The sequence below is a fragment of the Notolepis coatsorum genome (assembly GCF_963971535.1).
Source record: "Notolepis coatsorum genome assembly, chromosome: 7".
Taxonomy (NCBI): Eukaryota; Metazoa; Chordata; class Actinopteri; order Aulopiformes; family Paralepididae; genus Notolepis; species Notolepis coatsorum.
The window spans coordinates 124854083-124880546 of record NC_140171.1 but is presented as its reverse complement, the minus strand read 5'-3'; the positions used below and the strand labels follow the sequence as shown (position 1 = coordinate 124880546).

At 42.1% G+C, this 26464-nt stretch overlaps 1 protein-coding gene across 1 annotated transcript; it reads left to right on the top strand.

Annotated features, from left to right (window-relative positions):
* Positions 1–4307: 4307 nt before the first annotated feature.
* On the top strand, positions 4308–25623 carry coq7 (coenzyme Q7 homolog, ubiquinone (yeast)). Its single transcript, XM_084318819.1, has 6 exons — positions 4308–4489; positions 5142–5320; positions 5546–5660; positions 6582–6721; positions 22125–22193; positions 25241–25623. Exons 1-6 carry the CDS (start codon positions 4402–4404, stop codon positions 25316–25318), a joined length of 669 nt encoding a protein of 222 aa, XP_084174945.1. The 5' UTR covers positions 4308–4401; the 3' UTR covers positions 25319–25623.
* The last annotated feature ends 841 nt before the right edge of the window (positions 25624–26464 follow it).

Below are 26464 nucleotides of genomic sequence, written 5' to 3'. Positions count from 1 at the left end.
ATTTGTGTAATATTAGTGGGACTGTACCCTCCTACTTGATTCGTTGACTAATTGGTCATTAGTATCTTAGAGTTTATTTTTAGGAGCCTCAAAATGTAACTGCACATAGGACGATGCAGCACCGCGAGCACTGTGATTGGCCCACTTGTCTTAAGCCGCAGATTTCCAAAAATGTTACCTTGCTCTTGTGTGGAGGAGAGATGAGCAAAAAGGTTGCGTGCAATGAATGCTCAAACCACCATAGATAAAGTACCTACACAGAAATCTATATTGGCAAGTGTTCCTTTATTAATCCCCTTGGGGGAATTCAGGTGTCAGGGCAGCATGGGGGAGGGGAGGTATAGGCAAAAGAGGTAACAAACACAGAAGGTAATGAGTGCTGACTGTATTAATTTGCAGAAAGACAATGATGAATCAACAGAATCCTGTGGCCATTAGTCGACTAAATAGTTTTAGTTTAGGACAGCCCTAAATATTATTGCCCTTCTGCTGTAGTCCATCAGGTGGGAGTGCGGTGTGGGATGGGGGGTGTACTAACCTCCTTTGCAGTTTCAGAGTACTCCTTGACTCTCTCCACTGATACAATGTTGTTTTCCACATCTGTCCACGCTCTCACAATCCAGCTCAGGATCGCAGTAACCTGCAACATCAAAGACATTGAGGCCCACATTAGAACACTCTCTTCTCTGGAGTTGTAATCTGTGGTTTGTGATTGTGCAAGAGCACAAACACACACATACACACACACACACACACACACACACACACACACACACACACACACACACACACACACACACACACACACACACACACACACACACACACACACACACACACACACACACACACACACACACACACACACACACACACACAGGAGGCCCATATAAAGTCTCACTCTCAATACTGTGGTTTGCCCTTGAATCCACTCACCATCATAGTCAACGCAAAAAGAGGAAAACAAGTGCTGTTTTTCTCTCCTACTTTCCTCACAGTCCAAAGCATTTATGCATACAAGCTTAGCATGGCTGATGGTTGAACAGGACATTTCTTTGCATCTCCTAATGCTACTGCGGAACATCATTGGTGGCGGCGGCCCATCTGGCCTGGCTCAGCAGATACATATGGCCTCTGGGCACAGTCACATGGTCACAATGGTCACATGGTCACAATGGTCACACGGCTACATGGTTACATGGTTCCACGGTTCCACAGTTACATGGTCACATGGTTACACGGTACAAGGGATGCAGCCGCTGGTCACATAATATTCCCGGATTCAAGAATAAATCTTCATAAATTTGCCATCATGTAGGTCAATAGCACTCTTGAATTCTCTGCCCAAAAATATATTTTCTATGGTTAATAATAACATTACTTTCAAAAAGCTTACAAAGAAATATCTCACCAAAGAATAGAATTGGCGCTCACCCTTGTGTTACTATTATTCGAATAACCTCAAACTCTTTCATTTATTTATTTGTATAGTCTGCTTGCTTTAGTAGCACTTCATATCTGTTAAGTGTATATGTATGTGTATGAATGTATTATATATGTGTATTGTATATTTTATGTATATGTGCATTTTACTGTATTGTATGTCTATGTTCAGGACCCCAGGAAGACTAGAGGCACACTGTGGTGTGCTTCTAATGGGGATCCTTAAATAAACATAAACAATTTAGCTGTTCCCATATACTCATTAGAAGCCTGTCTGTGAGAGACAAGTGTTTACCACACACAGACTCTGTGGTGGCCCACCACAATCTCAGACAGGTCTATACACCTCAAAATAGATTTCCCAAACTGGCACGATGGCCGTGATTCTGCATCACTTGGCCTGCCGCCACAAATACAGTCCTTTGGCAAAGAAAGTCCCCTGGTCTAGCAGGAAAGTCTTCACTCCCTCAGCCATGTTGTAGTCGAGTCACAAAATCTAGAGTCCAAGTCATCAAGGTTAAGTCCACTCCAAAGATGTCTGTTGAAGTTTGAGGTTGTCCCGGTCTTCTCTTCACTAGTTCGTTTACATTATGAACATCTAGCAGTGCTCTTGCTGGAATTTGTTGTAAAATCTGTGTAAGCAAAGTGCACGATTCGGGTCGTCTCTTTAGGCATCTTAAGTACTGAACATGAGGGTATCGACGTGAATCTGCATGTAGGTGGAACACACGTGTCTTCCCTTGCACAAAATGTATGTTACGGTATTAATATAGCCATCAATAGCTTATGCCAAATGATTAGGGCCTATTACAACAACAAATAAAATATTATATTTGTATTTATCAATTAACAAGTCAGAGTCCGAGTCTACTGTACACCTTCCCAGTCTGAATGCAGTCAATGCTCGAGTCCAAGTCTAAGTCATCAGTGCTCAAGTCCAAGTCGAGTCACGAGTCCTGAAAATCAGTCCAGGACTCGAGTACTACATCATTGCCCTCAGCACCCTCCATTTAAACCCCCAACTGCTCCACTGTGGCCAACAGTGTTGGACTGTGGTTATACTGGTCAGCTGCTCCACTGTGGCCAACAGTGTTGGACTGTGGTTATACTGGTCAGCTGCTCCACTGTGGCCAACTGTGTTTATACTGGGACTGTGGTTATACTGGTCAGCTTCAACAGTGTTGCACTGTGTTTATACTGGCTACTGGGACTGTGGTTATACTGGTCAGGTTCAACAGTGTTGGACTGTGGTTATACTGGTCAGCTTCAACAGTGTTGGACTGTGGTTATACTGGTCAGCTTCAACAGTGTTGGACTGTGGTTATACTGGTCAGCTTCAACAGTGTTGGACTGTGGTTATACTGGTCTGCTTCTAGGTGTGACTGTGAGAAGCAGGGCATTGCTAAAAAAGAGAGCATACATGCCCGGCGAATATATCCTGTGTAAATAAAAGTCACAAAAACAACTAACACTGGAGACTGGATCTGCTCTCCAAGGACAGGTAGGCTGCTGCACAGGTAGCGTCCACCTCTTATGCAACCGGTTGAAGTCTCTCTCTGAGAGCCACTCATGATGAAAGGCTCTCAGTCTTCTTCCCACAAACCCTCCACCATGTGACCAGAGTGTGCCAGGCATGCAAGTCTGTCTAGCCATGGACATCAAGCACCCATTGGTCCAGCCTCAGTCTGAAGCTCCTTCTGCAGACCTATTGGATCAGACCTGGGAAGAAGGCTCGCCAGTCGCCACCATGAGCCAAGGTGATGGTCACATTCATCACTTTCCTCCTGCCACTTTCACACGCATGTGCCCACACGTGCACAAAGACACACTGGGGACTAGACAAGACACTGGTGTAGTGTAGTGTGCACATCTAGCCACAGACAGACAGACAGACAGACAGACAGACAGACAGACAGACAGACAGACAGACAGACAGACAGACAGACAGACAGACAGACAGACAGACAGACAGACAGACAGACAGACAGACAGACAGACAGGTACACAAACTGCCTTACCACAAAAATACACACACAGACAAACCAACACACACCCCATCATCCGCCTCCCTGTTTACACACGACCGTCACAGTTTGATAGCAGTCAACCCCACCATTCCTCAGATTCCTATGTCTCTCAGGCCAAGGCTCTTTCACAAGCTTGATGAAATGACGTGGCTGCTGTCGGCCTGTTCACTGCTCAGGAGAGGCACGATTCAGAGATGCTGAGAAATAAAACAGCCGGATTGGGATAAAGTGTGATGATGCACACCAAACAGTGAACTGAACCCTCGTCTCGTCTTGGCACAAGACACAACTATTTGAAAATGTGTGAAAAACGGTTTGATTTACATACTGTGTGGTGTAACCATAATACCACTGATATGACAATCTACCTTGATACAGTTGTTTGAACAAAGCCTCAAATAAGGAATGTGTGACAAAAAGTAGTTTAGTTATGCAAACTACTTTGCTCCTGAGTTGTATCATGCCTCAGCGATTTTTCTGTGCAAGACTGCCATCTATAGGCCATCAAAGATACCACAGACTGTCAAACTCATCAATCGTAATACAAATAATGAGGCCTACATTGATTATTTATTTGACAGTTTACCACAGCAAAGAGCAAGCCTGTCACATTATAGCCTAGTACGGGGCTATATAAAAAACATTGAACTCGTTAACTACTATAGTATCAGTATGCATTTAATTAACCTTCAAATTATATATTAAAATGTATGCAATAAATTAACACACCAATACAGAATTTGATAGTAATAAAGATTTAATCCAGTAATATATTCCCAATGTAACTCGATTCATTTGACGCGTCGGAGTGACGTCATATATCTGCGCCACCCCCACGGACACATATTTTCAATGACAAGCTGCACATAATGTTTCATGTACTTTAAGACGTAATTATTGTATAATAGTAAACAAACGCTTAGCTACTACTATGCAGAGAGCCACACATGTTGCGTTACATAACTGGTCGCACGTGTTCAGTCCTTTGACGGTTCGACAATGTTGTTTGAAATACAGAGGTAAGCTCTCAGGCAAGTTTGCTAACGTGCTAACGTTAATGCTAAGAACACACTTGACCACTAAGCCACCTGTTTCATTGTGAATTAGTCCACAGGAAGCCTTTTCATGAGACCAATTAGTCTAATGCCTAACTTAATGGGTTCCCTGTCCCGACCAGAGCCTACTGCAGAAAAAACGAAACCCACACCAAACTCCATTAACGTTAGCAGTACTGTCTATCTGTATGTCATATGTTGTGATGAATTGAAAATGGGGGACCCTGATGTAAACAAGACGAAAGTATTTCTCTGGTCTACATCCCCTTAACAATTGTGTATATTGAGCTGTACTGTATTGTACCCATTCTGCAATCTGTTAATAAAATGTTCAATCAATCAGCTACAAACCATCAGCGTTACTGCTAGATTCTAATATGTTGGTTTAGACAGCTAATGTTATATTATGTTAATGATTCCTATTATGTGGTGAGTTTTTTTGTGCATGCATTTTTTTTCCATTACTCTCCAAGTCACAACAATAGAAACCAGAACAAATTCCAATAAAACCCCTAGTTCAGTTCACATATGAAAAATGCTTTAGCTAAAACAGGGGCCTTATTGTTGAGTCTGCAGTCCATGTACAGTCACTACTACATAATGTTCCCTATGACAGGCCCTGTTCAGCTGAGCTGCAGGGGCTATAGCGTGCTCCCACCCCCGAGAGACAGCGAGGAGAAGGAGATGCTAGACAGAATTCTGCGTGTGGACCATGCCGGTGAATTTGGTGCCAACCGCATATACGCCGGCCAGATGGCAGTGTTGGGACGATCTCGGACAGGACCTCTCATACAGGTACATACAGGTATAGACCGAATGGGTCATGCTGGTTTGAAGCTAAAGAAAAGCCTAACATGGCAAAACGAACTATGCTTTTGTAATGGCAATACTTTCTTTTTTAACCTTTTTGTGTTTTTTATGGATTGTTTTGTCACTATTGTAATCCAGAAATGGAAGGGATGGAACAGAGAGCTGTCTTGTTTTATTTGTGTCTTGTCTCCACGCTCTGTTTTCTTTTAGCATATGTGGGATCAAGAAAAGAAACACCTTGCAAAGTTTAATGAAATCCTGGCTGAGAACAGAGTTCGCCCCACCTTACTGTTGCCTCTCTGGAACGTCACAGGGTTTTTATTAGGTGGGTAGAGACTCTTCAATAAGCATGCCTTTGCTTTACTGAAAAACAATGCAAATTATTTTGCACATAATCTCACACATATCCCAATGCTCTGTTTTGCACACATGACAGTTTGATATCCTGTGATGTCATCAGAAGACACTGAATCCTTGTGATGTGTTAAATACAGCTCAATAAAATTATGTAGATGAAAATATTTTTCTTCCGGTGAAGTGCCCCTTTAAGCAACAAAGTAGGGATGCATCAATACCAGCTCTTCACAGCTGATCCAGATTATGAGTGCTACTCTTTAAATGTCAGCCGATACAGAGTACCAATGCCACCCATTACTTTTACTGAACAGTATAGACTGTCTTAGACCATTAAAGACCATTAGTCTGGGTCATTGGACAAAAACGATTGAGATATAATAAATTGTTCTCCATTTGAGAGATGCATTCTTCTATGCGTGAGAGGCTGGAAATCAAGTCGCTTTGCTTTGATTTCTGATGTTGTTGTTACACACTTGGTATCAGATTTTATTATTGGTTAAATTCTCTGACATCTGATGGAGGTTACAACAGGGCTTTAGAGATGCTGCAGTACATCACTGTGGCCAGCCGGTGGTTGTTCATCAAGAAAATAGTTCAGACTATGTCTCATTTTACATGTTATTTTTGTTATTTCTACATGTTACAAATACACAAGTTACAACATGTAAATAAGACAGTTTTAAAGTTATTTGAAAGTGTATATTTTGTTACTTTTTGACGGTAGGTTAACAGTCTGTATCCACTTCCAATCTAATTGTGTAAACTAGCTAGCTCACTGCGGGTCTCTCTGTACTGCACACACAGCGATGAGAAGGATACCTATCTTCTTGTCTGTCATATAAGCTAATTTCCCAGAACATTGTTCCTTAAGTGTTTTGTTCTTCTGCAGGGGCCTCCACAGCGCTCCTGGGAAAGGAGGGGGCCATGGCCTGCACTGTGGCGGTGGAGGAGAGCATCTCGGAGCATTACAACAGCCAGATCAGAGCTCTGATGGAGAAGGACCCTGACAGATATACAGAACTCTTAAAAGTTAGTCACACGTTTTTCTCTCTTCTCATTTACTTACTGAACTCGAGTCCATTTTGTTCCTGTGCATAAGTTGGGTTCATATTAAATGGATAATGACTCCATAGAGTAATGGAACACTGGAAGAATAAGAGAAAATACTTAAAACTTCCAATAAGGGAAAAGTCTGAAATATATATATTTGTTTATTTGCAGAGACAGTGCACATTAATTAACATTTCTGTAAATGTGCCAGAGCTAGCCACATTTACAGTCCCTGGCCAGATGGTATTGGCTACCTAAAATAAAGAATTGGGTAGATATTGAAAACACACAGGTATGCATAACAACATTAATGAAGCAGAGCACTGATGATTGGACAGCGAGGCGGCAAATACACATAAAGACATACAAACAAAGACAAAGTGTTTAGTGACAGAAGCAGCCACAGCAGTACAGTCATATTAAAAACACACAGAGACACATGCAGCGTCACAGAGAGCAAGCACAAACTAAAGAAAGCACATAGGCATTTGTGAAAAGGCCACAGGACGTACAGTATACAAAGAACATTGAGCAGCCATATAGACATACTTTAAAAGAATGCAAGCAGTAAAATACAGTTAGCAAAGACAAGTTAACAGACTGGCAAAATGGCAACAGAAAGAGCAACCCTATTTTAATGTTGACGTATTTGATTATTAATGAGCTACGGTCTTTAGTTGACTAATGACTAGTGAACGACTGGTATGTATTGAGCTGTCTAACAACGGACACAACTGGACTTCCGTTCTTCTGAGGCTCTAATTGAAAAGGTGGGTTGACTGAAAATGCACTGTATCTCAGTGGGATATTGTAGCCCCCCAGGGAATCTGACTTGTGCAAGTCCTCTGACTGACAAAACACTTAAAGGAACACGCCAACCTTTTGGGAAATTAGCTTATTTGCCATCCACCCTGGAGTTAGACAAGCAGATACATACCCTTTTCTTCTCTGTGCATGCATTAGGCTTAGGGAACAGCCGCACCGTTAGCCTAGCTTAGCTGATTTCATCACCTCAAAAGCCCAGTTTTTCAAAAAGCAACAGGGCTTTTGAGGTGATGAAATTACTGCGCCCAGGCAGCAGTGGTTCGGTAAGAAATAGTTCAGAGTATATATCTGCTTAGAAAACGAAAATGTCGTGGTAAATACACAGGTCACAACATGTTTACAGGAATGTTTTGGAGTGTATTTCAGGACTGTTGGGAACTAGGCTACGCTGGCACACCTACTTCCAGTGAATGATGCTAAGCTAGGCTAATGGTGTCGCTGTTCCCTAAGCCTAATGCATGCACAGAGAAGAAAAGGGTATGTATCTGCTTGTCTAACTCCAGGGTAGATGGCAAATAAGCTAATTTCTCAAAAAGTTGGCGTGTTCCTTTCCTCCACTTTCTGCGCCAACCCCGAGATCAGACAATTGGAATATTCTTTTTGGAATAACCCCGATCAAAGGTAAGGACTATCTTGACGTCAATTCCACCTTGATCCTACAATGATTTCATATCGATCCAGCCGATCAACGTATGTAGTATTCAAAACGAATGCTGTTGCTGGCGATCAAAGCATAGAAAAACGACCCCCCCCCCCCCCTTTCATGCATTCATGATGAAACATAATACCCATTATATACCTTAGTAGCGTGTCCAGGTGAGCAACGCGAACGCTTTTAGCTAAATTCACATATCGCTCCATAACGCAATTACCAGGAATTAGCCAGGATCACTCTGAAATAGGGATGTCCGATATTATCGGCCTACCGATATTATCGGCCGATATTGGCATTCAAATGTGATATCGGAAAATATCGGTATCTGTTTAAAAAAAAGAAAAATATTATTATTATATATATTTTTTTACATTTATTTAACCTTTATTTACCCAGGCAAGCTAGTAAGAACAAATTCTGATTTAATTTATTGTCAAAAGTATGCATAATGTTGTGTTAATTCCACGACAAGAGATATGTAATGTTAATTACTTGAAATTATTCCGTTTTTTTGGGGGGGGGGGGAACCCTGCATATATCGGTATTGGTTGCTATCGGAAATTAAGAGTTGGACAATATCGGTATATCGGTATCGGTAAAAAAGGCAATATCGAACATCCCTACTCTGAAACAATACAATATTCACCACGGTATAACACGCAAACGTATACATGAACAAATTTATTCTTTTTCACATGTTGAACGAGGGATAGTTACTGTCAAATGAGCCATAGTATTGTCTCCATAGCTATAATAATTATAGAATATGGATTTAAACAAACACACTGTAGCACCCACTCCCCACACTTTATATTTATTGATGAAGGATTGCACTACAACTCGTACACCTTACTGTAAATTGTACCTAAAATTGTACCTCATCCCATTTCTGCTTTGCACTAGATAGTACTGTACATTAGTACACTGCATAGTATTGTATATTATATGGTAACTCAGAACATTGTACATATGTCTATACCGAACACTGTGACCTCATTTTTCTTCTTCTAAATTACATGCTATATTATGTTATTTGATACTATCTTGTCTAGCACAGTCTCTGGAGCGTAACAGTAAGAAGCATTTTGTATGAAAGTATTCTGTACTTCTGTATGACAACTATTAAAGAACTTGAACTTGGATATAGCCCTGCAAACACCGCGACGCACAGTGAAAATCCCTATCTTTTACAGCGGTGGCCCAATGAGTACAAGGATGGCTAAAACGGCTGGCGCTGAAAGTGTTAAGTAGGGGAGGGACCAAACCATGTATTATTTTATATACTAGACATTGTTTTTCCAGCTTGGGAGATTATACTTCCTTGCAATGGTGGAAACTATTGGGTTTCTTCTTGGCTGCCTCAGTTGACATACAATTCCTAATAAATCAAAAATGACTTGTGATGTGAAGGAAAGTATTTGAGTCAATCATGATTCAGGTATTTAAACTCATTGATAGCCTGTTCACTTTCCCCCTTATTACCCTGCACATAAATGACGGTGTCGCCAGCATACATTTGACACTCTACATCAGGGCACACAGATGGCAGATCATTAAAGGGGAACTATCTTACAGTTTCTTTCACTATTTGGGCAATTTTACACAATTCCTGAGAGTCTATGGAACACATCTGTACGTTTTTTTTTCTTCAAAAAAATGCATTGTTTTGTATTTCTAATCAAGCACTCTAAACCAGCATTTTTCCACTTCAAGATTTCAAGCTGTTTGTGGCTGGGCTCCGCCCATACTCGGAATGCGATTTGAGTGACAGACCCCCCACCTGTAGCTCCGCCCATACTACTCTACTAACGTCAAAGTGAACCTAATACACAAACAAATATGGCTCAAGCATACGTTTTTGAATACAATACAATCCACAAAGGGATGACACCGAAGCAGGTACCCATGCCATACGATTTTGGGTATAGAGAAAAATGACCGCAAGAAAGAATAAGATTGCTCTCTCACTCAGTCTAACTCACACACACACGCACACACAGTGCTTGTACTAACGTTAGATTTTCTTGGTGCAATAAACAGCTAAGATAACCCCCCCAAAACACACACAAGGAACATAATCATTCATTCGCAATACACACAAGTAGGTCTACATATATACAACGAGCTAAGATAACGTTAGCTAAGCTGGCTTGCTCTCTCATTCCGTCTAACACACACACACACACACACACACACACAGTGCTTGTACTAACGTTAGACTTTCTTGGCGCACACACACGAAGAGTACCGTAATACACAAACGGATGAATGAACAAGGTCCTACTGCTAATTAACTAATTACGACGTACTGTATGTACTTACTGATTCGATGCTTTCTTTCTGTCCCGAAGACTTGGTATAGGCTAGCTCCCTTCTTTAGCAACAGCCAGGAAATCATTGCAGTATTATCCTTCGTTTTTGCAAAAATCCAAAAATTAACTTGGCCCATTGCTTGTGGAGCACGATATCATTATCACCTTATGTTATGGATGGATCATCACCGTTTGTCCTCTTCCTCTTCATAATTAATAGTTTGCCATTGTAGGCGATCGCCCAGCTGTAGTCTGGGGAGCTCTCAACTCGGCGACGACGGCGACAAATAATGTAACCTCCTCGGCCGGTTTGACTATAGTATTATTATGATTTACCAGAAGTGCTGAGTCCAATGTAGTCTGGTGAAAACGCACGTTATCATCCATAAGTGTGATTGTTTTGTCCTCTTCTAATAGTCTCCAAGTCGCGATCGCCATAGCTCACAAACTTGGCCCATTGATGACGGATCACGACATCATCAGGGAATGAATGCAAGGACATATTCGCTGCTTGGCAGTCAGGAACAGCACAACATATCTTGCCCGTTTTGCTCATAACGTTTTAAAATGCTAACCCAATGCTAACTCACTGTTAAACTTAAATTCCACGCATTTGCTTGCGTACTGCAATAAATAATGTTTGAGTGTGTGCACCTGCGGTGGCTGGCAGCTGGCAACAAACATAGAGGGGACGGGTGTTATTATGCAGATGAGAAACTTTTGACGTCAAAGGTACGCTAAGTTTCAGATGACTCACTTCAGTGAGGGACAATATTGTGAGATGAGAATTGGAAGAATGCACTAAAATGAGAATTAGAGACGTAGATCCCATTAATATAAGCCCACATAGCTAGAAAACAATGCTAAACACTGGAAAAGGCCATGTCTAAGATGGTTCTCCTTTAATACATAAACTGAACAGAAGTGGCCCCAGTATGGAGCCTTGTGGAACCCCTGAGGGCAGATGATTGATAGCGGTCTACTCTAACAGACGTGAGTTCTGCCTGACGGGTAAGATTCTATCCATTTAAGATTATCCAAGGAGACGTAAATCATGCAGTTCTATTAGCTAAGCTATCCATTTTCAATATCAGTGGTTCTCAAACCTTGTTCACGCCAAGGACCCCTAAACTGACAACATTTTTATGTCTATACTGTAGATGAGGAGATACTTAGAGGAGCGAGAGTGAAACCTATGACCTGCATAGTCATACATTCTGTCATTGTGTTCCTTATGGAGTAAATTATAGTGAAAGTAAACTATTCTTCATCTTGCCAGGGACCCCCTCTGTAACCCCTTCAACGACCCCTGGGGGCCCGCACCCCACTTTGAGAACCACTGGTTTACAGTATCAAATACTTTTGTAAGATCTTAGAACACAGCCCCGACGACACCACCGTTATCCAACAACGATTTAACCTTCCAAGAAACAAACTTTTCTGTCTCTCAACATGGGGTGAAGGGGGAAAAAACGCTGTAGTTCAAGTAGGCGATGATCATCTCTGCTTTCGACTTCTCTGCCACCTTGGACACTGGGCAAGATGCTGATAGGCCTGTAATTGCAAGTAACATAAGGATCCCTGGATAAAAAAATGGGTGTTACTTGTACTTTGTGAGCACTCCCTGAGATAAGGATCCCTGGATTAAAGAATGGGTGTTACTTGTACCTGTGAGCACTCCCTGAGATAATGAGAGGTTGATGATCTTTGTGTGGGGGGGGGGGGGGGGGGGGGGAGGAGTACTCGCTAAGGATTTTAAGCATAGCAGAGTCCATCCCATACACACTCTTGATCCTCAACGTTTTAAATTGAGCTGATTATTCTCAGTGCCTTTGACACACACAGTGATATCTCAGGTTGGTACCAGTGTTTCCGTTACCCGGTAATTACCGGTAAAATCTGTTAAGTCAGACGTATTTAAATCTTTCCGGTCACAATCTCCTGTGAAAATAATACCAGAGTGAGCACACCTCCAGTGAGCCAGCTGTTTCTCCTTAGAGGGGGGTGTGTGTGTGGGGGGGGGGTCTGTGGTTCTGAACTGGACAGTGGAGCTCTAAGGGTCTCTCCATTTTATATACCTCGCCCCCGAAGTCGCGAGTGTCAGACTATTTTAGCCATAATGTTGTTGGCGGAAGACTCTTGACTGTTGCTTGTGTTGTAGAGTTAAGTAAGTGGAGAGACCCTCCGAGCTCCGAGCCGTCGCCTGTGTTGTAATAATAGCCACGGTAGTTTTTTTTTTTTTTTATGTTTTTCTCCGCCTGATTTTCTGTGCTTTTCCTCCCATCCCAATTTAGTCGTTATGCCAATTCCCCCCTCCCCTACCTGGTCGTTGTGCGCATGTGCCCCCTACTGGTCGTCAAGGGAGCCCTGAGGTCTACCACATGCTTCCTCCGACACATGCGGAGACAGCCAGTGGCTCTCTTTTCACCTGACAGCGCGGACTCTCATTGGTGAAGTGTAACGTGTGGGAGGTCACACTGCCTTCACCACTTCCTGTCTTTTTTGCTGTGCAGGCGCCCTGACCTGACCTGTAGGAGTCGCTGTCCACAATGCCAGATTACCACCCCATCGACTTCCCTCCCGCTAACTCAGCCAAACGAGTTAGTATGACGGCTGGCCCAAGCCGGAGGCAATGCTGACACCCGGATTCGAGACCGGAGTCTCTCGCATTGGTGACAAGCGCAATCTGTGCTGTAAAGTTTAAAACTTTTTAAATCTTAGACAAACAAAACACTTTGCTTTCATGCAATATTGTAAGCCGTCATTTGAGGCTTTATAAAAGCAGCACAATGAACACAAATCTGTCGGTGCCGAGTCCGACCTCATCTTAAATAACAAACAGCATTGCTTGTTGTAATTAACAAAGAGAGGCAGAGTTGATTTTGCATCCATAAAGCTGCCGTGACGTAATTTAGGTTTCTCCAAGAGTCCACAGCGTTATTATTCTGCAGTCAGAGGCAGCCTTCTATATCTTCTAGCCATTACCGTCCTAACAAACTAACGTTAGCACAGCATATCTAGATAACTAGAAACATCCCTGTGATGTGGAGGGCCTTAGTCAAGTCAAGTCAAGAGTTTTAATTGTCACGGCATACAAGTATACAATGAAATGCGGGTGGTCTTGCCCGCAACGATGTGCAATACAGTGGTACAACATATAATAGAATCCAATAAAAAAAAAAACATTGTGCAATAAACAGGTAACAGGTAACATGGTGTGACATCTCGGTATCTGTACATAGTTATTTACAGAGCATATAGGACATGCTTGGTAGCTTTGGTAGTGCAATACACTGTTCCTGTTATTCTAATTTAAAGTGGCCTTTCCTTTTCCATCAGGCCTTACGTCAGTCCTTACGTCAGTCCTTACATCAGCATTTTCTTCAGTGGAGGCTTTTAGCCACTCAATACGAGATTTGTATGTTTTCCTCAGGCTCTTGCACGAATATGAGTGGTCAGTGTTCAATACGCTATAAGATGGGATGGTAGTGGCTAGAAGGTATCCACATTACAGCAGGCTACCTGAGACAACAGAAGAGGAAGGTTCTGTGTGCGTTGCATTGTGGACTCCTCTGAAAAACCTAGATGACGTCTCGGCAGCTTTATGAATGCATGCCTGGACTGGAGGGTTAAATAGCTTTTTACATAGCTTTCTGGCTACTAGTGTCTAATGGGTTTATCTGCTTGTCATGGATACAAGTGCCCGCACAACTGTTTCAGATACCTCTGTAAATGTTAAAGGGGACATTTTATGGAAAATTTGTTTTGCCTAGTCTTTGTATGGATTCAGCAGCAGCATGTTATTTAGTTGCTAGGGGAAGATTACATAGGTGCTCCTTGCTGTTTGTCCCGGGTTTGAAGATTAACAAGCTTACAGAAGCTGTTGAAAATTATTGCTTGTTGTGATGTCACAAGTGGGATACAAGCAATACATTATCCCAAGCTCCCACCACTTTCTTGACCCTCCAATCACATCTGCTGCTTTCCTGGGTCAAACAAAGATTTCTTTCTGGCTTTTTACTTAACCCTCCTATCACATCGTCTTTTTCCTCTGTCAAGTTAAGAGAGGGCGGAGCTTGGATATGTCAATTACTCAATTGGCTGTGCTTTTTGGAGCCAGGAACACTGTACTGCCCAATTTGTAGGGGTGTAACGGTACACAGAAGCCACGGTTCGGTACGTACCTCGGTATTGAGATCACGGTTCGGTACGATTGCGGTACAACAGGAAAAAAATATTTATAATAATTATTATATATTTATAATAATTATTATAATTATTATTATTAAATATAATAATATTCTATAGGCTTGCCGTAGTAGTCAGTGATACTGGTGTAATTCTGTGTTCAGGCATCCACGAGTAAATTAATTGCGTACTCCACCTTTAACAACAACTTAGTTTCACTTTCACTTATAGAGAGAATTTAACTTCATGTGAAGCCGAGACTGAAGAAGACTAGAGAACAGATGACATGTTACACAACAATGGCAGAGGATTATCAATATTTTGGATTTAATAGCAGCAACTGGAGAGGAGCTCAGATGATCTGGTGGTATGTTGTGCTTTTATTTTTTCTCCGATCAGCTGTGAGACTCCGCGGTCCGCCAGAAAAAGTTGACGTGTGTGTTCGCGCGCACGCGTGTGTCTTTTGGTTAACATTATTGGGCGAACAAGAAAACTAAACTGCAAAATTGGAATGACCCTGCTGTGTTAAACATTTAATTAATTCATCATGGTTTTGTTTTAGGGACAAATAGGCTGTAGTAAACGGGAGAGGAGGAGGGGAGAGCAGAGTGCAGATGTCAGTGTGCGCTGTTGTTATTCTGTCCGCTTGTCATCTGAGACGTATTCACCGTATGGCTGGATGTACCGCACCGTGACGGCCGTACAGTAAATTCGCGGGACGAATAGATGTACCGTTACACCCCTACCAATCTGTAAAAGCTTTTTTACTCGTAGGTGTGGGGGGTAGCCAGGCAGGGAAGGAAATAATTAATAAGTAAAACATTTATTTCTGTGTGCCAAACCCACCAAAGATGGTGTGCTCAATACAAGGTAGAGGGTTAATGGACAAAGTCTAAACTATCAATCAACAAAATCCTATGACTATTAGTCATAGCAGCCATTTACCATTGGTTAGCTAAGAAATTATTTTATGGAGGACAAGCTGGGTGACCTAGGGCGGGATCCACAAAGAATGGATTGCACAGTGCTAATTGCACCCTTACTTACAATTCATTATGAACTGCGCAGTGATTGATTGATTGAACATTTTATTAACAGATTGCAGAATGGGTACAATACAGTACGGCTCAATACATACTTGTTAAGGGGATGCAGACCAGAGAGAGACTTTCATCTTGTTTACATCAGGGTCCCCCATTTTCAATTCATAATGAATTGTAAGTAAGGGTGCAAATAAGATATTCCTTTATTGATCTCCTTGGGGAAATTAGCACCGTGCAATCCATTCTTTGTGGATCCCGCCCCTAGTGTGTGACATACTGTGTGCTAGGGCTGACCGTCGAAGCTTTTTTTGGCAATCGAAGCTTCGGGGCCGAGCTTCGATTTTAATTCGAAGCTTCGAGCTAAAAATATATAAAAAAATTAAATAAAAATATTCATTATAATATTTTATTTTTTATTATATATTTTTTTATCTTATGTTGTGGGACTTGTACAGCACTTTGGTAAACTTTGTTGTTTTTAAATGTGCTCTATAAATAAAGTGGATTGGATTAATTAATTAAGTAGCCCCTTTCGTGACTGTGACGTAGCCAACAAGGTTTCACTCGGCTGCGCTGCCTGGGTGCAGTGGGGCTGCTCTCACAGCCAACAACATGACATCACATAATTATGTTGCAACCTTCGTCTATCAAGCAAACAATTATATTATATTTAATTTATAATTTATAATTATATCAGACAATGCACCTACAAAAGCACATGATTACAATTAAATTAGCCAACTTGGTAACACATTAGTCATAGCAGCATAGGCATAGACTTATTAATGTTTTGTATGCCGTCGTGTACAACAATACTTACGTTTTTTATGTGATTTGACAAAGTTGTTGTAGAGTTGTGATAATATGCCATTTTCTTCTGGCATATCTGGCACTTGGCTTTTTGGGCATTGTCTTTGCATATTTTAAAGTGTAACCACACGTCTGATGACTTCTTCGTCGACATGTCTGCTGCACATGTCCTTGTTGTTTTCAACACAGATAATCTCCATGTGCTTGTGGTAGAGAGGTGGAGTCGAGGCGCCGCTTACTTCCGTTTCATTGGAATGGAGGCGCAAGATTTTGGAGGCAAAAAAATAAATAAAAAATTTTGAACTTCGATTAATTTTTTTATGTTCGAAGCTTGTGCCATCGAACGAAGCTTCGAAGCTTCAAAGTATTTAAGACAGCCCTACTGTGTGCCATAGTGTACTCATGATTGCTTGATTGAAAACGGGGGGTTATCATTGCAGGGGAGTTGTGGGCTACATTATGCAGGGATTAAAGCGCTCCGTCTTGAGATGGATTTCCGTCAATTTGATTTGGAGTCGTGACAGGTTTTTCCGTGAATTGCCTACCTGGTATATAGGGAACAAAATAAGCAAGCGCCAATGGCATGTAGATTTACTCTTTGGCTGGTAAATTACGGAGGCTACTCGCCACCCTGGCGTGTAAAAAATTGGGAGCCAACTTTCTGAATTTTCATAAAAGAAATCGCTTCTGTTGTCAGCAGTCGCTTCTATACGTGACGTGTGTGTAGGCCTGCCGCGATAAGCAATAAATCGATTAATTGCCGCGATAATTAAAATTAATGCAATGATTTTGACGGGCGCGATTAATTGCTATTTGCGCGTTTGTTTTAATGAGGCGGAACCAGTGCCCCTTGTCAGTCACTGTCCGTGTTGGGAGGCGGGCCGCTGGCTTTACTACAGAGCACAGCACAGGAGCTCCGTGGGGCAACGCCACATAGCTTAACTACATTTCTCAATAGTGTTGCTCCTTTTAACCAAGTAGCGTTATTTATAGTGTAACGTTAGCTATTTTTAGACCCAAGTAGTTACTCGCTACTGCCCGGAGAAACTGGACTGCTAAATAAAGATGAAAGATCGAGTGTTGATTCTCATTCAATGCTAACAACATTAGCTAAATAGCTAACAAACGAAATACAACGTATAGCATAGCTACAACACAGAATAACGTTAATACAATTACATGCATCATTGTTTACAATGAACGGGTGGGGCTAGTCAAAGGACTGGACACGGGGACAAGTTAAACATGAATTCATTTATTATAACGTAGTAGGTAGTTTCGAGTCGTGCTGCAGTGCCTACGCACCACAGCTATTCTATTATATACTGCTTTGACGCTTCCTCCTCATCGTTGATTGCCTGTAGTAGCTGCATCTAACGTTAGTAGCTAACGTTAAAACTAACCTAAAGTTAGTTGTTCACCAACAATCTCAATATTTGTTTTATCATTAGCTCAAAAACACAGAACCGGACGAGACAAGTTGTCGGCTCATAGGTTCTGCTAGGATAATCACAACAATACTTCCGGTCCGGTCGGTGGGCTTCAAAATAAAAGTCTAAAACACCGGAAAAGACGGAGCGGTGGGCTTCAAAATAAAAGTTTTGGGAAATAAATTTCTCAAAAAAAATTTCTCTAACCGGTCGCAATAATATCGCTTATCGCGATATTTTCGGGGGCAATTAATCGCCCAGCAAAATGTGTTATCGTGGCAGGCCTACGTGTGTGTTTGTGTGTCCATGTCCGTTCATAGCATGAGATGCGCGCACCGCTTACTTCACTTAACTCATTCCCCGCCAAAAACAAGTTAACTCGTTATAGCCCGCCAATCGAATAACGCCAACAACGAGTATACTTTGGGGGATTTTGGAGTCATTCGTGTGACAAGCTACTGAAAGTCAAGTTCACTGGACAGGCCCTCGCAAAGTTCTGGATATCAGTCCGGAACGAGTACCCAGTGTTGTGTAATGCTGCACTGAGAAAGCTTGTCCCCTTCTCATCAACATCCCTCTGTGAGGCCGGATTTTCAGAGTAGCAGCGCATCTCCGCCAAAGCGCACATGAGCGCATTTTCTTTTTATGTTCTGGCAACATATTTTGGCTAAATATGCCTCGTTTTATAAATGTGTATACAGAAACAATTCCGTTGCTTTTGTTGATAATATGAATTTATTTCATTGATAACATAGTGCTGTAATTTCATTTTCGCGATACATTAAGTGTGGGGTCACCAAAAAATATCCTAAATCAAATGGGGTCGTGGTATAAAAAAGTTTGAGAACCCCTGGACTAGAGGAACCTCTGGATGCAGACGACTTGTGGATTAAGTACAAGACACATACATTTGAAATCTATATTTTATGTTATGCGTTAGGGCTGGGCGATATGACCAAAAACGTTATCGCGATAAAATTATAAAATTATTTTCATATAACTCTATATCGATAATTATCGTCGATATAATGTCTGTCAAGTTTAATTAACTTATTATGCCCGGCTGACTTGTTTTGCTGCTGTGAATGTCTCGAGAGTCGAGTTGATGTCGTCATCAGTCCGCGCACGTTAGCAGTTAGCCAAAGCAAGCGGAGTATCTCAAGCGGAGTATCTCATGACTCAAAAATGACCCTAAAATACTCTGTTCCGCCCAATTCATTGCAACGACGTCCACCGTATACCCCACACTACTATAACAGTTACCCTCAGAATTCAAAACACACACCAACTCGGCAGGTAACCTGTGAAATAGCGCCGTGCAAGCTAATTAGCCATAGCCAGCCTCGTTTCCGAGCGGAGTATTTCATGACAATGTACTAAAAAATTACCCTAAAATACTCTGTTCCTCCCAATTCATTGCAACGACGTCCACCGTATACCCCACACTACTATAACAGTTACCCTCAGAATTCAAAACACACACCAACTCGGCAGGTAACCTGTGAAATAGCGCCGTGCAAGCTAATTAGCCATAGCCAGCCTTGTTTACCGAGTCCTACCTCCGCGCCTCCTTCCGGGTCTCCTTCCGCTATCGGCCATCTCCTTCACCGATTGGTTGTTAGTGCGTGTGCTCATATCCAAGCTTGGAAAATCGATATATCGAAACTTTGCGACCACGTTTCATGTTTATTTCGAGGAAATAATTTATCGCGATAGTGATAGTTATCGTTATCGTTTTATTGCCCAGCCCTATTATGCGTGCATAAAACCCAGAATTAGGAGTTCTTTTTTTTGTTTGTAAAATTGCATTATGTATTATTAAAGCACTTTTTCCCTTGTTTAGTTCCTTGTTCAAGTCATAAGCTTGTTCAGTTGTCACAATGTAAATAAAAACGTGCACTGAAAACTAAAAGTTACAGTATGTAGATTTGTTTATTTGTATGACAAAGTCAGAGTCAACCCTTGCAATCAGTTTTATTTAATGAATTGAAAACAGCATTGATATTACGTAAAAGCAAACTGGCAATAGAAAATATTTTCAAAATAATCTAGGCCCTTAACACTTTGGCTGCCATGGGTTAAATTCATTATCAACCGTAGGTTGCCGGCTCTATTTGTCTATAGAGAAAGTCCCCTTCTTTGCAGGGCTATAACTTTTTAAATTCTATTGCTACATTGCCATTATTAGGGCCCATTCAAAGTCCTATATGTATTGTTCATTGTGTAGCAACGTTAAACTTTTTCATTCACATATTCATAGTAAAGTATGGTCTAATGTATAAGTATGTTTTCATCTCTTTCTGCAGCTTTCTCCAGACGTGATCTATAGCCCCAAATACATTATATTGATGATGCAATACAGTTTTATGGCAATCAGCGCGATATAAAAAATTCCAACTAGACGTACTTCTAGAAGTTACTACACGTCATCTGATGTTGACCGGATGGGCTAGGGGGCGTTTATAATTCCGTGGGCAGCGTTATACCAATCATCTAATGTGGGTCAAATGTTGATAATAGCAGTTAGTATCGAAGACGGTAACTTTACACGCTAAAACTCACCCCAGTCTCCGCGCGTCGTTGGGCGATCATCGTAGAGTAGACATTTTATCATTATGGGATGTAGATTTACCCGGTCCATCTCCAGCTTGTATAATGGTATATACGTCCAAATCATGTTGTTTATCGAGTTATTGGCAATCGATCGCTGTGTATTGTGACGAGCTAGAATGCCGGGACCTATAGCGAGTGCCCGGAAGTAATACGGCCGTCCAGCACAACCTCTATGGCACTTCCTGTTAAGCGATTGCGCCGATCGGCCACCAGATGGCGCTCCTGAACCGCCAGAGAGCTCAGTGGGTCCTCCTGGTGGATCTCAGGCCAGCGGAGGGGACATATGAATCCGATCCCAGATTTTTGAAATATTGATATTAAAGACGCTGTAAAGCGTCTTCGGCAACTTGAGCATGGCCGGGAATGACGTGTTTAAGCGTTTCCTGGCAGCCAAAGTGTTAAAACGCTAACGCTATTAAAAAAATATATACAGTGGAGGTTAAAATTAGGGCTGGGCGATATGACCAAAAACGTTATCGCTATAAAATTATTTTCATATAACTCGATATCGATAATTATCGTCGATATGTCTGTCAAGTTTAATTAACTTATTATGCCCGGCGCCGATACGCGGGCTGACTTGTTTTGCTGCTGTGAATGTCTCGAGAGTCGAGTTGATGTCGTCATCAGTCCGCGCACGTTAGCAGTTAGCCAAAGCAAGCGGAGTATCTCATGTACTAAAAATGACCCTAAAATACTCTGTTCCGCCCAATTCATTGCAACGACGTCCACCGTATACCCCACACTACTATAACAGTTACCCTCAGAATTCAAAACACATACCAACTCGGCAGGTAACCTGTAAAATAGCGCCGTGCAAGCTAATTAGCCATAGCCAGCCTCGTTTTCCGAGCGGAGTATCTCATGACAATGTACTAAAAATGACCCTAAAATACTCTGTTCCGCCCAATTCATTGCAACGACGTCCATCGTATACCCCACACTACTATAACAGTTACCCTCAGAATTCAAAACACACACCAACTCGGCAGGTACTGTAAAATAGCGCCGTGCAAGCTAATTAGCCATAGCCAGCCTTGTTTACTGAGTCCTACCTCCGCGCCTCCTTCCGGGTCTCCTTCCGCTATCAGCCATCTCCTTCACTGATTGGTTGTTAGTGCGTGTGCTCATATCCAAGCTTGGAAAATCGATATATCTAAACTTTGCGACCACGTTTCATGTTTATTTCGAGTAAATAAATTATCGCGATAGTTATCGTTATCGTTTTATCGCCCAGCCCTAGTTAAAATAAGAATGACTTGGCCTGAAAAAAAGTTCATTCAGGAGATTTGTTTTGCTTTAATCCCTGATTATGTGGCTTGCAGGACACTTTGGTTAAAGAATGTTTAAATTCTACATCTATAAATGTTGACTATTTTATACAGTATATATATATATATGCATGTGTGTATATATATATAATTATTGCTTTTTTTTTTTTTTACTTTTTTGATATATAAATCATTATGAATGTTGACTAATTGATTCACCTCCTGTTTTTTTAAGGTAATAAAGGAATTCCGAGATGAAGAGCTGGAGCATCACGACGCAGGATTAGAGCATGGTGCTGAATCTGTAAGCATATCTGTCTTTTGTTGTTCTTAGTTTAGTGTGTGCTTTTAACTCATTGACTGCCGGGGATTAGCCTTGGCCCTGATTAGCCACTGCCACGCTTCAAAAGATAGGAGTGAGTCACCTTGTTTGTAGAGCTATAACTATATTCTATATTATAGCTATGGATACAATACTATGGCCCATTTGACTTCGAGTATCATTCAATAATGTGAAAAAGAAAAAAAAGTCATCCATACATTCCCGTTTTTATACCGTGGTGAATATGAGTATGGTTTTAGATTGGTCTGGGGTAATTCCCGAGCGTATATTACACTAAAACCGTTGCAGTTTCTTGCCTGGACGCGTGAATATTTTAGGCAACCAACTTGTGTTTAGCGTTTCTCTGATTGGCCAATACGCCCATGTGACCACGGCAGCGCGAGAGAGCGGCAGCGCGGAAATAGGCTGTCTATTGCCTCACGCTGCAGCGCGGAAATAGGCTGTCTATTGCCATTCTCTAAGTCAAACTCTAACCTTAACCAGCTCCTTAACAGCGCCTAAACTTAACCCTTCTAACCTTAAGCAACTCCGAAACAATGCCTAACCTTAACCAACTCCGAAACAATGCCTAAACTTAACCGGCGAAATGAATGCACGTTAAAAAATATTGCCATTCTCTAAGTCAAACTCTAACCTTAACCAGCTCCTTAACAGCGCCTAAACTTAACCCTTCTAACCTTAAGCAACTCCGAAACAATGCCTAACCTTAACCAACTCCGAAACAATGCTTAAAGTTATGCCTAAACTTAACGGCGAAAGAATGCGAATGCACGCTAAAAAAAAAAAAAAAAAAAAAATGAAGGGAATCGAACTAGCCAGCAACGAGCCGTAGGATCCACAGCCATGCAGCCTTGCCAATTGAGCTATTTCTGGATACTGAATAAGGGGCGGTTACTGGATACTGAATAAGGGGCGGTTACTGGCATATAATGCTGCCGCGACGGAGCTCCGCGGCAGAGCGGAGCTGCCGCTCCGCTCTGCTGCTGCCGCGTCGCCGCGGGGGCGTGGCTAGACGCAAGTTGGGCGTGGTTAGACACAAGTTGGTTGCCTTTAATATTTAGGCTGCCTGGACCCGCTATTATTCTCAAATCAAATCTATATCATAGGTATTGTGTTTCATCATGAATGCATGAAAGGGGGCAGGGGTAGTTTTTTGATGCTTTGATCGCCACCAATGGCATACGTTGTGGACTAACGTTACACACACATGGTCGGATCGCATTGAAGACATGCTTGGATCAACGCAAGATTGATATCATATAGCACTTACCTTGACTAGGATGTACCCCAAAAAGAATATTCCAATTATCTGATCGCCATTCCAAGTATTGATGTCCATCGTGTCGCCAACATAATACATCATGCATCGGGGGTAGTTGATTCTTCTCAATCCGACCGTTATAAACTCTGAGCTTGAGCAAAAGAAAAAACGACCCGGACCCATTAGATCGACCCACAGGCCAAGATACAATGTTTAAAAGGGTGCTCGATACCGCTGCCTGGGAGGATCTGGCCGGTACTGCACCCTCGCAGTAGAAGGCAGCAGTATGCCTTCTACCGGCAAAATACGGGTCCCTGACATTGAATAGGATATTAAAATTTAAAAAAGGAAAAACGATAAAATAACGAGTATACTCGTTGGCGTGCAACGATTGGCGCCCAATAACGAGTATACGAGTCATTGGCAGTGAATGAGTTAAGGTGATATGATCATAAATATAGTTTCCAAGTAAGGGTTAAAGGCCTATTTGTTATTGGAAAAAGAAATCACTGGGAAATATATTGTGAACAGTTAATTTTTGTTCTTGTTTGTTGTTCTTTCGTGTGTGTGTGTGTGTGTGCATGTGCATGTCAGTATACGTATGTGGTATTTTGCAGTCCTTTAAAGGGGAACTATCTTATAAATGGCCTTTTCCAGTGTTTAGCATTGTTTTCTAGCAATGTGGGGTTGTACCAACACTGTCTGTCTCAAATTATCATTTTGGCGTATTCCTCCAGTTCACATGAGACTAGATCCTCCCTCACTGAACCAAGCCATTCTGAATGTTGGTCCCCTGTGACGGAAGCAGAATTATTTGCATAATGATATGCGTACCTCCGCCCCTTCTGTGGTTTAGTTCCACCACTCACAATCAACAATTCGCTCAACAACGGAGCGAGTGGGAATAATGCGGAAGCGGTTTCCCTGTCACTGACACTTCCTCAAGAGAGATAGAGAGAGGGAGAGACGGACAGATAGAGAGAGGGAGAGAGAGAGAGAGGCTCTCATACGGTGCGACTTGTCTCAGAGCGATCTCGTCTCTGTCTCTGCATTTACACACAGTCGCGAGTCGAGCCGCTCACACGTGCACACGCTCGCTCTCGGAGCGATCTCTCCCTCTCTTTCTCTCCCTCTCTATCTCTCTCTCCCTCTCTTTCTCGCTCTCTCGTATCAGCGCTCACGTCAACCTGTTGCAAAATATCATAGTGCACGCTCCCACGCGTATTCCGATCCGTGCAATAATATTCACGGGGTATATATTGTCATTTGAAACAAGTTACCAATGCATTGTCCCATGGGATTATGCCCTCCCGCGGCAAAATGAATTCGTCCCTCTCTATCTCTCTCTCTCTCCCCCAAAAGGTATCTGCCAGTAGGCAGTGCCGTGCAGTGGGTGACTGTCACTCAAAGTGCATTTGCGAGTATGGGCGGAGCCCAGCCAAAAACAGATTGGAATCTTGAAGGGCAGAAACTGCTGCTCTACAGTACTTGATTAGAAATACAAAACAATAAAAAAATATATATATGTGTTCCATAGATTCACAGGAATTGTGTAAAATTGCCCAAATAGTGAAAGAAATAGTAAGATAGTTCCCCTTTAAGTTCCCTCTCTCAGTTCGAATGCCCCGGGTGAAGGACACGGGGCATTCAGCATGTGTCTGAATGCTTGTGGTCATACTTTGCTCTTTATTCACTTTATAGTGTGAAATCTTTTCTGATGGAAGTTTGTTTACTTCTCTCATTCTAGGCACCCGGATACTGGCTATTAAAAACGGTCATACAGCTTGGCTGCAAAGCTGCAATATGTGCTTCTGAACGTGTGTAAATTATGTAATTATATAAAAATCTTTTATTCACATAGATTTTTATTTTGTTATTTACTTTGGTTTCGTTTGTATACATGTATTGGGTGGGCTGATTTGTCCGTGCGGGTGTCCAAACAGGAAATGCTGCTCCATTGTTTTTGGAGCTTAAATGATACTTTGTAATACAGCGTTTGTAATTGTCTTACGACAAATCATTAGTTGTACCTTTTACAAAAATGCATCATGTTACATGTATTTGACTGTTAATATCCACTAGGTGGGGTGAGCTTTTCTAAACTTGTTCCATTAAATTCCACAGACTACACTGGACTGTATGTACCTTGTTTCATTTCTTTACACTAGTGTCTGTATGTGTTACAAGTTACAACTGTTGCTGTTACAATAAGTAGTCTGAAAAGTGATCTGTGGGACAGTTGGCCTCCTCTTGCCTCAAGGAGACGTCAGCGGTCCAAAGCTATGATGGTAGTTTATTGAAGGCGTTTGTTGACCTGAGATATGTCTCATATTTGACCTCTCCATCGCACAAGGGGAACACGGTCGGGAGATTACACCATAACCATTGTACACTTAATGTTCACTAAAAGATGAACACCTCAGATTGTTGTAATGAGGTCATAACGATACTGGCATTACCCACGCCGCTGTACCCTTCAACAAACTCTCCTCTTTCACACGGCTCATAAATCAAGCTGAACAATGGCTTGTCATCCTGGCCTAAGTGTTGAGCGTCCTCACAGCTGTTCTGGCTACATTAGGTCAGTCAGAATGAATGATTGACAACAGGCTCATCCAGGGGATCCTAATCTATTAGACCTTTCAGTAGAACAAGGTGTTCATTCCCCCCGGTCCCCCCTCCTGTACCTCCTGTACCTCCTGTACCTCCTGCACCTCCTGCACCTACTGCACCTCCTGTACCTCCCATCCACTCTAGGGATCGCTTTGTCCCTCCAGTACTTTGTACCCAAGGCCCTGACATTTTGCCCTATAGCCTTTTTCAGATGCTGCATACGTATTACAACTAATACCCGCTGGATAGTAGGATAAGACGCGCTGAGCCCCAATCACACGCCATGTGCCGGTCTCTGAGTAATGCGCGTGCGTGACCCGGGGAGGTAGAGGCGGCGTCGCTGCAACAAAGCGGCGCT